This window comes from Octopus sinensis, linkage group LG30 (assembly GCF_006345805.1).
Source record: "Octopus sinensis linkage group LG30, ASM634580v1, whole genome shotgun sequence".
Classification (NCBI taxonomy): Eukaryota; Metazoa; Mollusca; class Cephalopoda; order Octopoda; family Octopodidae; genus Octopus; species Octopus sinensis.
This window is the reverse complement of record NC_043026.1, coordinates 9,649,391-9,661,500: the sequence shown is the minus strand read 5'-3', so window position 1 is coordinate 9,661,500 and position 12,110 is coordinate 9,649,391. Positions and strand designations below refer to the sequence as shown.

General features: G+C 35.8%; 1 protein-coding gene across 1 annotated transcript in view; it reads left to right on the top strand.

The window, feature by feature from the left end:
• Positions 1-4,481: 4,481 nt before the first annotated feature.
• Positions 4,482-12,110, top strand: part of LOC115226813 — an 11,631-nt gene continuing 4,002 nt past the window's right edge. Inside the window, exons 1-2 of the mRNA XM_036515138.1 lie at positions 4,482-4,610; positions 9,166-12,110. The exon at positions 9,166-12,110 is cut by the window's right edge and continues 834 nt beyond it. Of these exons, the coding sequence (XP_036371031.1) occupies positions 9,283-12,110 (2,828 nt within the window). The 5' untranslated portion in view covers positions 4,482-4,610; positions 9,166-9,282. The remainder of the gene's footprint in view (positions 4,611-9,165) is intronic.

Below are 12,110 nucleotides of genomic sequence, written 5' to 3'. Positions count from 1 at the left end.
GTAGTGTGTGTGTGTGTGTGTGTGTGCATGTATGTATTAATGTGATCACGTGACCGACCAGACCATCAGATGTTGTTACACATCGCTGGTCACAATGCATTCGCATTGTTGCAGCCTTCGAATGACGCCACCCCGCTGGCTAAGCGAGCAGGCCAATAGAAGAGAGAGTGAGAAAAACAGTGGTGAAAGAGTACAGCAGGGATCACCACCAGCCCCTGCCGGGGCCTCGTGGAGCTTTAAGGTGTTTTTGCTCAGTAAACACTCACAACGCCCGGTATGGGAATCGAAACCGCGATCCTACGACCGCGAGTCCGCTGCCCTAACCACTGGGCCATTGCGCCTCCATGTATTAATGTATGCGTACTTATATACTTGGATAAGTTTCAGCTGGAACTACCCGAGTCCATGGTTAACTTAACCCTTTCGTTACCATATTTCTGTTGAGATGCTCTGCGTTTCTTTCAATTATTTTAGACGTAACAAAGAATTTAGTAAAATAACTTGGTTATCATTAAGCTAGTGTTAGGAACATGAATTGTGACTAAGATTTGTTGGAAGATTTTTATTCAAAATTTATGAAAGCAAGACATTTGTACTACAGAGCCAGAGCCGGTTTCAGCCGGGTTGGTAACGAAAGGGTTAATAAAAACCACTTGGAAACGACATTTAATGATATTTCACTCTACAGTAATTCTGTGGGCACCAGAACCCATTCGAGGAAAGAGTTATTGTTTGCACTGTTATATCCGGGTGTATAGGGTTTCACTGAAATTTGTTGCAGATATTCACCCAGGAGCCATTTCAATACAATAATCGGGGGGGGGGGGGGTTCTATTCTCCTATGTGTCATGGCTTATTAGGGGCTCGTTGGGGGTGAGAAAGTTCTGCCTTGGTGTTGTGATGCAATGTGAGCATGATTTTTGCAGAGGACGGATGGCATGGGGACCAAACTGATGCTGTTGGTGGTGACCCAGCAGGGTCACAAAGTTTATACTGCAAACCTTAAAACATTAAATGATAAGCATTCTGATAGAAAAGACACACATCTTTCCTGCTTCCCTTTTTTATTCCGTGGACAAGAAAAGGAAATAAAAAAAAGTCCAATTAGTTGAAAGAATATTTGAGACCCCCTTCGGTCACGACACAGACCATGGGATTGCACCTAGAAAGTTACCCTCCGAGGCACAAGTCCGGGAAAGGTTGTTTATGGAAGACCAGCGGTCGCCCATGCATACCGGCCTCCCCTCTCCACGCCACCAGTGTTATCCAAGGGAAAGGCAAAGGGTTCGATACAGCTTGGCACCAGTGACGTCGCAACTCATTTCTACAGCTGAGTGAACTGGAGCAACGTGAAATAAAGTGCCTTGCTCGAGAACACAACACGCAGCCCGGTCCGGGATTCGAGCTCACAACCTCACGATCGTAAGCTCGACGCTCTAACCACTGAGCCATGCGAAATAAATAATTATATTTTTAATAAATGACTGCTGAAACTAATGAATAAGATGATGATGGTGATGAGAGTGGCTTTTTTGTGGTGGGGATGTGAATACTTGCATTGTGGGGACCAATGTGTAAACAAAACACTTGAGTTGTTGAGTAAATGTAAATGAATGCTTTCTCAGTTGGAAACAACTGGAATTATTTCAAAATGGATTTTTAGATCTTAAGAGGGAGGAAGTGAAAATCAAATCCAAATAACAACAGGAGTGTCTTTGTGATAAGAGGCTTGCTTCCCAACTACATGGTTCCAGGTTCAGTCCCACTGTGTGGCACCTTAAGCAAGTGTCATCTACTATAACCAAAGCTTTGTGAGTGGCTTCGGTAGACAGAAACAGAAAGAAGTCCATCATGTATATATGAGTGTATATATGTATATATATCATCATCATCATCATCATCATCGTCATTTAGCGTCCGCTTTCCATGCTAGCATGGGTTGGACGGTTCAACTGGGGTCTGTGAAGCCAGAAGGCTGCATCAGGCCCAGTCTGATCTGGCAGTGTTTCTACGGCTGGATGCCCTTCCTAACGCCAACCACTCCGTGAGTGTAGTGGGTGCTTTTTACGTGCCACCCGCACAGGTGCCAGACAGAGCTGGTGAACGGCCATGGACGGATGGTGCTTTTTACGTGCCACCGGCACGGGATATATGTATATATATGTATATATATATTATATATATATATATATATATGTATATATATGTATATATATATATATATCTGTGTGTGTGTGTGTGTGTTGATGAATATATCTGAATGCAGTGGATTATGTAACCTGTAGAGCAGAGACTACAAAACTTGTATGAAAAATTCAAGTTGAGATAATGAATGCAATGAGAGGGTAATCATGCCTTTCCAAGTATAAATATTAATCCCATATATGAAGACTGAAATTAAACACAGAAATCAAATGATTACACCTAATTTGAAGTAATTAAAGAGATAATTACTATGTTCATGCTGAAACAGAATCCTGTTCTTCACTAAATTGCCAAAATTTGGGTTCTATTTAAGAAAGGCCAGCTCTCTGTTATTGTCTCCCTCTCACGATACATGTGTATGTACTATGTATATATATATATATATATATATATATATAGGTGTGTGTGTGTATATCAGAGAGAGAGAGAGCGAGAGAGGAGAGAGATATAATATCCAGGAAAATACAGAAACGTCAGTGCTGGTTCCTTCAGATGAGGCATTTTATGGTAAATTTTCTTTCGCTCCCATCAAATGTTACAGTTTTTTCCTGGCTACTTTGAGTGTAAAGTACAATATTGATAATAAGGGGAATGAAGAATTCGAACATTCAACCTTTGGGTTTATTTAACAGTTTGTTTAATCATAATAATTGCCCAACATATGTTTCGATTACATTAACCAACATGTATGTTTCAGTACCATCTCCTCATTGAAGAGGAATTCTAAGCATTTGCTTAAATGCTAAGGAAGGGATCATTGTCCAGCTATAGGGGGTAGAACATCTTGAGGGTTATTAAGAGCTTATAGTATTTAGTTTAACATTTTAATTTCTAGGGGATAGTCCTGAAACATATATGTAGGCTCTTTCACATTTTTTCAGCTTTACAACTTATAATTAATTTATTTCTATTGCTATGGTTTCAAATAAATTTTTCAAAATTTTTATAGGATACAAATAAATTTCTCACACATCCATATTTTCTCCATTTTCACTAAAGGTGGTGCTCCAGCATGACCATATTCAAATTACTGAAACAAGTAAAGGAATAAAACAATATATATATATATATCATCATCATCATCATCATCATCGCTTAACGTCCGCTTTCCATGCTAGCATGGGTTGGACAGTTCGACCGGGGATCTGGGAAGCCAGAAGGCTGCACCAGGCTCCAGTCTTATCTGGCAATGTTTCTACAGCTGGATGCCTTTCCTAACACCAACCACTCCGTGAGTGTAGTGGGTGCTTTTTACGTGCCACCTGCACAGGTGGCAGGCGAGGCTGGCAATGGCCACGGTTGGATTGGCGTATTTTAGGTGCCACTGGCACGGAAGCCAGTTGGGGAGGCGCTGGCATCGGCCCCGAGTCGGATAGTGCTTTTTACGTACCACCAGGCCAGGGATCCTGGCTGGTTCAATTCGATATATATATATTATATATATATATATATATATATATATATATATATATATATATACATATGCATACATACATATTAGTTCCTGGTAGATTATTTGCAGAGAAACGCAACCTGAGCTCTGGGCTGTTAGATTCCAGACCAATACCAAAATTCTCAAATCATAATAAATGCCAGTTTCACAACAGTAACACCATAGTTATGTTACAGACATACGCATACAGGTATATATATATAAACATAGATTTGTATATATTAACATGTGAATGTGAGTGTATGTGTATATATATACACACATAACTATATACATACGTATATAAAAATAAGCCTTTCTATACATATGCGTGTGTGTATTTATGAGAAGGTTGTATGTTATTTCAGGAAAATTTCTTTATTATTTCTAACAAGACTATGGCTATGCTGGAGCACTGCCTTTAATTGAGCAAATCTACTCCAGGATTTCTTCATTGTAAGCCTAGTACTTATTGTATTAGTCTCTTTTGCTAAACTGCTAAGCTATGGGGGACATATACACACACATACATACATATATATATATATATATATATATATACAAGCTTCTTTCAGTTTCCATCTACCAAATCTACTTACAAGGCTTTGGTTGGCCCCAGGCTATAGTAGAAGTCACTTGTGCAAGGTACCACACAGTGGGACTGAACCCAGAGCCATGTGGTTGGTAAGCAATCTACTTACTACACAGCCACTCCCACACCTATACACACATAGAAATATATATACACACAGACATTTATGTAAGTGTATATCCATCTATATATACATGCATACGTGAGGACGTATACACACACACACACACGAGGAGGCAATGTCTACTACTCCCGGATATATTATAAGTATCCTCTTAACTGTTGCCATATCTTCATTGCTGTTCGAGCGAAGCAGACTCACAGAATATTTCTGAGACAGAAAGACTTCAAGCCAGTATCAAAACCCAATAACCAACCCTGGTAAATAATATTCTTCTCCTATTTATTTAACACACAATTTACCACCACATTTACATTGCTAAACATTCATTAGACTTATTTCAAAATATACTGTTCTATAGATATTGTTTTATTTGCAAACAATGTCTATAGACTAGACATTGTTTAAACATTTTGCAGTGTCTCATCACAAGTAAAACCTTTCATATCCAGAATATAAAGTATGGTTGTGTTATAACTATGTCAAAACTATTTGATGGAAATGTTCAACTAGGATCATCATTTTACGTAGTTTAAAGTGGATTTCTAAGTCTCAAGTGAAATTAAAAATTTGCAAATTAATTTTATGGCAGATAAATTAATTAGTTGTTTTTCATAAACTTAATTTTTTAAAAGCTTAGTCAAGAACGGCCCTGCATATGACCCTAACTTTTTCTTCGACAGTGGTGAGTGGGAGAAAGACATTCTCAAAACAAGAGGCCTAATCTGAATGCACACAAAAGAGAAATCCTCTGCTAAAAGCAGCTCAGGGGCCAGCTTTTGGTGTGAAATTAGGTGATAGATTACGTCTGCAAGCCATCTTGTCCAGTATTTAATTCTACCACCTCAAACTAGTATTTAAATGATTGACCCCTGCATAATGAAAGTCAAAGTTGACCTTGCTAGAATTTGAACCCAGAACACAAAGTGTCAGTACTAATACCATTCTAATGATTCTACGAATTGATTTTTTTCTTCTTTTAATCAATGAAATGTTTTAAACTAATTTTTTTATTTTAATATTAATCTTTGATTACAAATGAAATTGTTCTGGTGATTTCATTTCTATTTTATATCTTGAACTAAAGAAGAAGAATTGTTTAAATATTAAACTATTTGGTGACAACATATATTTCCTCTCTCAGCACATCTTTATCCTACATCAACATTTTCATGTGCAATGCATTAAATATGTTTTCTCACCATCTTCGATATTATTTATCAGATGGATGGCTTCTGAGAATTATTTCACATTGTCTGCAAATATTATAAATTCTATTACAAACCAACAACAAAGACCCAAAAACGCCCCTAAAATCAAGTTAGATAATAACAACTTATAGCTGGGGTCATGGATAGAATGTCTGGCCATAGGGTGGCTAGATAAGAATTAACTTTCAGTTAAACATCAACAACAGAAGCCATAATTTTAATTTATTTTAAACAAATATATTTGTTACATTTCAAATATAATGTTTATAAAAATAATTTAAGTATTTCAACTTCATAAATTGTATTCTGACATTATAAAAGTTAAACATCCTATTAATATTTAAAAGATTATATTTTTAATATATTTTTCTAAATTACATTTAAATATTGTATTTGAAGGAATAATCTATGTTATAATTTGGTAAATTTAGAAATATTCTTGGAGATTTCTGTGGTTGAGAAATAAAATAGTGATGGTTTTTTTTTAAAAATTGTATATTTGTGGATGAGAAAGACATGAATAATAATTGAAGAGAGGATGTGTCATTTATAGAGATAGGTTAACAGACTAAATGGTGGTGGTCGTGGTGGTAGAAAGATTTCAAGTTATGTATGTAATGTGTGGCTGATGTGTTTTATTCCTTTAGTTATTGAACCATGGCCATGATGGAGCATTGCCTTTATGCATTTAACTGATCGTATTAGCACCAGTATTTCTTTTTCAGTCCGGTACATATTTTAACTGAATCTATTTGTGGATCAGCTAGGTTAGGAAATGAAGATGAAATTTTAATTAAACAGTAAGTACTAATGATTAAATGATGGAAAGAATATATATATATATATATACATATAAAGTGAGAGAGAGAGAGAGATACACACTTGTATACATACATATATACGCACACTCTTCACGTTTGTGCTAATTTCCTCCTACCACTTTATATTTTCTTTATTTTTGTCCCACCAACAGTGCTTGACAACCGATGTTGGTGTGTTTACATCCCTGTAACTTAGTTGTTCAGCAAAAGACACCAATAGAATAAGTACTAGGCTTACAAAAAATAAGTCCTGGGTTCAATTTGTTTGACTAAAGGCGGTGCTCCAATATGGCCACAGTCAAATGACTGAAACAAGTACAAGAATAAAAGAATATATATATATACATATATACACGTACACTATATAAACACACACACACAGACAAAATATATACATGTTTATGTAAAAGGGTAATAAAATGTTGAAGTTGATATTTAAAAGGAGAGAGGGAATGAGAGAAAGAGAGAGAGAGCGAGAAGAAAGTAAAAGAAGAGAAGGACATATGAAGGATATAAAATAGGAAAGGAAGGGTTGTTATCATTATTATTAATTACTATTACTATTATTATTATCATTATTATTAATTACTATTACTATTATTTGGGTGGTGAGCTGGCAGAATCGTTAGCATGCCGGGCAAAATGCTAGGCAGCTATTTGTTTGCCTTTACGTTGTGAGTTCAAATTTTGCTGACATCAACCCTCCTTCTTTCGGGGTCAATAAAATAAGTACCTTTTGAGTTCTGGGGTCGATGTAATCAATTTACCTGCTCTCCAGAACTTGCTGGCCTTCTGTTAAAATTTGAAGCCATTATTATTACTATTATTATTATTACTATTACTATTATCATTATTATCATTATTATTATTATTATTATTATTATTATTATGACTCATCTGCACTACATTCTGAGTTCAAATTCCACCAAGGTCAACTTTGCCTTTCATCCTTTTGGGGTCGATTCAATAAGTTCCAGTTATGCAATTGAGGCAATGTAATTTACTAGTCCCCTCACCCCAAATTTCAGGCCTTGTGCCTATAGTAAGAAAGTATTATTATTATTTATTATTATTTATTATTATTATTTATTTATTATTATCATTATCATTATTATTATTTATTATTATTATTATTATTATTACTACTGTGATGAGCTGGCAGAATTGTGAGGATGCAAAGCAAAATGTTGAGCGGCATTTTGTCCATCTTTACATTTTGAGTTCAAATTCCACCAAGGTTGACTTAGCCTCTCATCCTTTTCGGATCGATTAATTAAGTACTAGTTGAGTACTGGGGTCAGTGTAATAGACTGGCCCCTTCCTTGAACTTGCTGGCCTTGTGCCAAAACTTGAAATCATTTTTATCATATTAAAAAAAATAAAAGAAATTGCTGTTGTTGTTTTTGCTGCTGCTGCTGCTAATATTATTATTATTATTATTATTATTATTATTATTATTGTTATTCATCATTATCATCATCATCATCATCATCATCATTATTAATGTGACGAACAAGCAGAATTGTTACAAAATGCCAGACAAAATACTTTGCATCATTTCTTCCAAGTTTACGTTTTGAGTTCAAATTCCGCCAAGGTTGATTTTGCCCCTTGTCCTTTTGGGATTGATAAAACAAGAACCAGTTAGGGGCTAGGGGGTGATGTAATCAATTAACCCCCAACGCCCAAAATTTCAGGCCTTGTGCCTATAGTAGAAAGGGTTATTATTATCTTCAAAATATTACCAAAAAAAGTTGATCTGGCAGAGTGTCTACAGCTGGATGCCCTTCCTAATGCCAACCACTCTGAGAGTGTAGTGGGTGCTTTTACGTGTCACCAGCACGGGGCCAGTCAGGCAGTACTGGCAATGACTCTTTTACACATGCCACCGGCACAAGTGCCGGTAAGGCAATGCTGGTAACGATCATGCTCAAATGGTGTTGTTTATGTGCCACCGGCACAGGTGCCACATAGCTGCTCTGGCAACAATCATGCTTGGATGGTGCTCTTAATACCCTACTAGCATGGGGCTTGAGTGCCAGTAAGGCGACGCTGGTAATGATCACAATGAAATGGTGCCTTTCGAGTGCCACTGGCACGGAAGCCGGTTAGCCGCTCAGTCATTGATCACACTCTTTGTGTAGGTTTTTCTTATCCTTTACATAATCTATAAACGTATTGATGTGGTCTGTTTTGATTAGTGTTCAGTAACATGTCACAATATGAAGAAAACTTGGTAACATGGACTTTTCCTGTTCTTAAGATTTCACATTCTACATTGTTAGCAGTGTTTTTCACATTATTCTATTGATATTCCATAGAAATTATAGTTGGCTCTGATTTTTTGCTAAAACGTTTCCTATCGAGATGTCAGATGTAAACAAACAACAGATGTTTTTCTCTTTGATCTCATTGTTTGTTTCCGTCTGACATTTCGATATGAAATGTTGTAGCAGGAAATCAGTCCTGGCTATAATTTCTACCGATAATATCTGTAGAAATAACCTCAACAAAATATTTATATTCCTTCTTACTCCAAAACTTTTCACCATCACTTATATTCAGTCAATAAAGATAATGGTGTATTTATATCTTCAAGTTTTATTTCTAATGATTATTCCATTGAAAACAGTTTAAATGTTTAACTTCACTGTCAATTAAACAATTTACTAAATATATTTAATGAAATGTCTGTTTTCCTTGAAATTGTTTGAATGAATCAAGTAAATACTATTTTATTAAAAGCTTTTCACAAAACTAATAAAGTTTTCATTGTATTTCAGCTTTCATGTAAAAATTAGTGAATTTTGAAGAGATAAATTGTATTCGAAAGGAAGAAAAAAAAATCCACAGAAAAGAATATATTTAACAGAAAAAGATAATAATTCTATATTCATAAAATGGAGAAGATTAATGAAGAAAACAAAATGTTGGCTCTCGTTCCTGCCACAGTCTGTGATACAACACCAATTTATAAGGAAACTACACCAATTCTTCCCCAAATATTACATACACAAAACACAAAGAAAACAGAAGAACAGGAAAGAAAAGACACAAAGAAATCTGAGGAACAGGAAAAGTCCATGTTACCAAGTTTCCTTCATATTGTGACATGTTACCGAACACTAATCAAAACAGACCACATCAATACATTTATAGATTATGTAAAGGATAAATGTAATCACATGGACTCTCTGGGTTTAAATGGATCTCGAATTTTAAATAATGTCAAACGTAAAATGCCAAGATTTCTGGAATCTGCAAAACCAAATAATGATTTTGTTCACCAAAACCTTGATTGGTTTCAACAAAGACTCTTTGACATTTATGTCACTTGTAACCCATACAACCACAAGACCATTGAACCACCAAAAGTAACCACAAAATTTCGGCCTCTTCGACCAGTTGTGACCAGAGAAGCAAAGATCAAGGAATCTGGTGAAGACTTAAGCAACCCAATATCCAATATTGTTGTCATACAAGGGGGTATTGTAACATATTCCCGCCACTGTATGACAATATGTTGTGTAACAAGAGACGGCAACAGAAATGAAGTTCATTGCTCATCTTCTGTTACTGATTTTACCAGAATCAGTGAAGATACAGTCCTGGCCACCCTCCCCTTCAAAAAAATGATTCTTATTATCAACCCATTAAGTTTTAAAATCAAAAGAATTCAGCTAGGATTAATCTTAGTTTCTTATTTGGAACATTCTACGCTTATAGGTGTAGAAATGTTTGGTCGGACCATATACATCATTGACTGGGAAGAGAATAGAATAAAATACAAATTCATAACCAAAGAAACACCAACAGATATTGCTGTAGGAGCACAAAATAAACTCTTAGTATCCTTTCCCAGTATTAACAGGGTTACCTGTTACAATGTAGATGGCCAGCAGTTATTTGAGGTGGATACCAATTCCCTGGACATTCCAAGCCACATCACTGTGTACCAAAACCATTTTTATGTCCTCCAGGGACCTATTATTTATCGGATTTCAGGTACGGGTGCTGTGACAACAAGAGAAATTGGCATGAAATGCCGCCATATTTCTGTTGGCAAAAAAAACATTTTTGTAACCGATTATTTTGATGTCCTTCATATCATTGGAACAAATGAAGACTTTTGGCCCAGGCAGTCATATAACCCCCAGCTATGGACCCCAACATTGAACAACTATATTTATATTGAGGATTGCTACAACATGACTAATATTCTACCTATGTCTACATCTTCTATATTAATATTCTACAGGAATAATAAAGCTATATTATTCACTGAGACTGGAGAAATAATTAACCAAAATAATTCAACTTTCCTTGAGATTCCTTCTTGCTTTTGTAGAATGAATTCTAAAGGATTTCTGGTGTTTTACCGTGAAAACAAAGAATTTCAGTGTATCACATACCCTGGGCTAATGAAAGGCCCTTTAATGAAAGTCCATACTGATTACATTAAACTATGTCATGTTGTATCAAATAAGTGTTTAACTCTAACCACAAATGGAAACAAACACGAGGTCCATATCCTCTTGATGAAGGATGATAAAGTTGACATTATAGAAAGAATTTCTCTGGGACATTATAATGTCAGCATTGCTGCAACTCCAATTAATTTTGTAGTCGTAGATGGAAGCGAAAATAAAATGGTATTTTATTCCACATGTGGTGAAGAACTTTTTCAAAAACACCTTCCATTATATGGCTACCCTCATCACATCTACTCTGATAATGTTTATTTCTATGTCCTCTTCAGGAGACAATCTATTCTCAGATGTTACAATCTATATGGAGAAATGAAATGGCAGTGGGAACTGCCTTTCCCTGTTCACCCTCACATTGCTGTTTTCCAAGGAACACTTTATGTCCCGGACACTCAACTCAACAGGGTTCTTCTTTACAAGAATCATGACCAGTCGTCTGGCTGTTGTTTACACATGAAAAATCCTTATATCAGAAATCTAAATCTACGACTCAAAGAAAAGGAAAATGACCAAAAACTTGTCATTGGCGAAATATGTAATCTGTCCAATGGACAGCTAGTGGTGTCCGACATCAACCATGATTGCTTGTTATACATTTCTCAGGAAGGAGACATTGTGTCCAGATTATCTCTGCCATCTACAGCCACAGATATATGTCGATGGGATTCTAATCATATAGGTGTCACATTACCCCTACAGAAACAATTAAGAGTCATCGGAAACCTGTCAAAGACAGTGAGAAGTGTGTCATTAAGGCAGCCTTATGTCCAGGTGTGTAAGATGGGTGAAGGTGAAATTGTTTGTTATTGTGATAAACCATCACATTTAAACATTTTAGCCATCATTTATTATAATCAAGTTGAAGTAATTAAGACAATTAATATCCCTGTTTTTGTGAAATCATTATCAATAGACAAGAAAACAGAAAAGCTATTAATTGTTACTAAGGAAAAAGTTTTTCAGTACAACACTACAATAGGTGGTGGTGGTCATGGCGGTCGTCAAATGGTCCCCAGTGTTTTAATGTCCCAAGTGAAACGTCCCCTCAGTCTCCAAGGTGGATCTATTGACCAAACGTTTGTCTATCTGATAGACGGAAGCCGTATGTTTGCTATAACTGATCATAATTTGGTGGTTAATGATCTCGTTACTAATAATCAACTTAATTATTACATCGACCTGGTGGATGTATTTTCCAGAAACATTTCTGTCAGTGAAATGTTGTCTTCCACTTTATATCT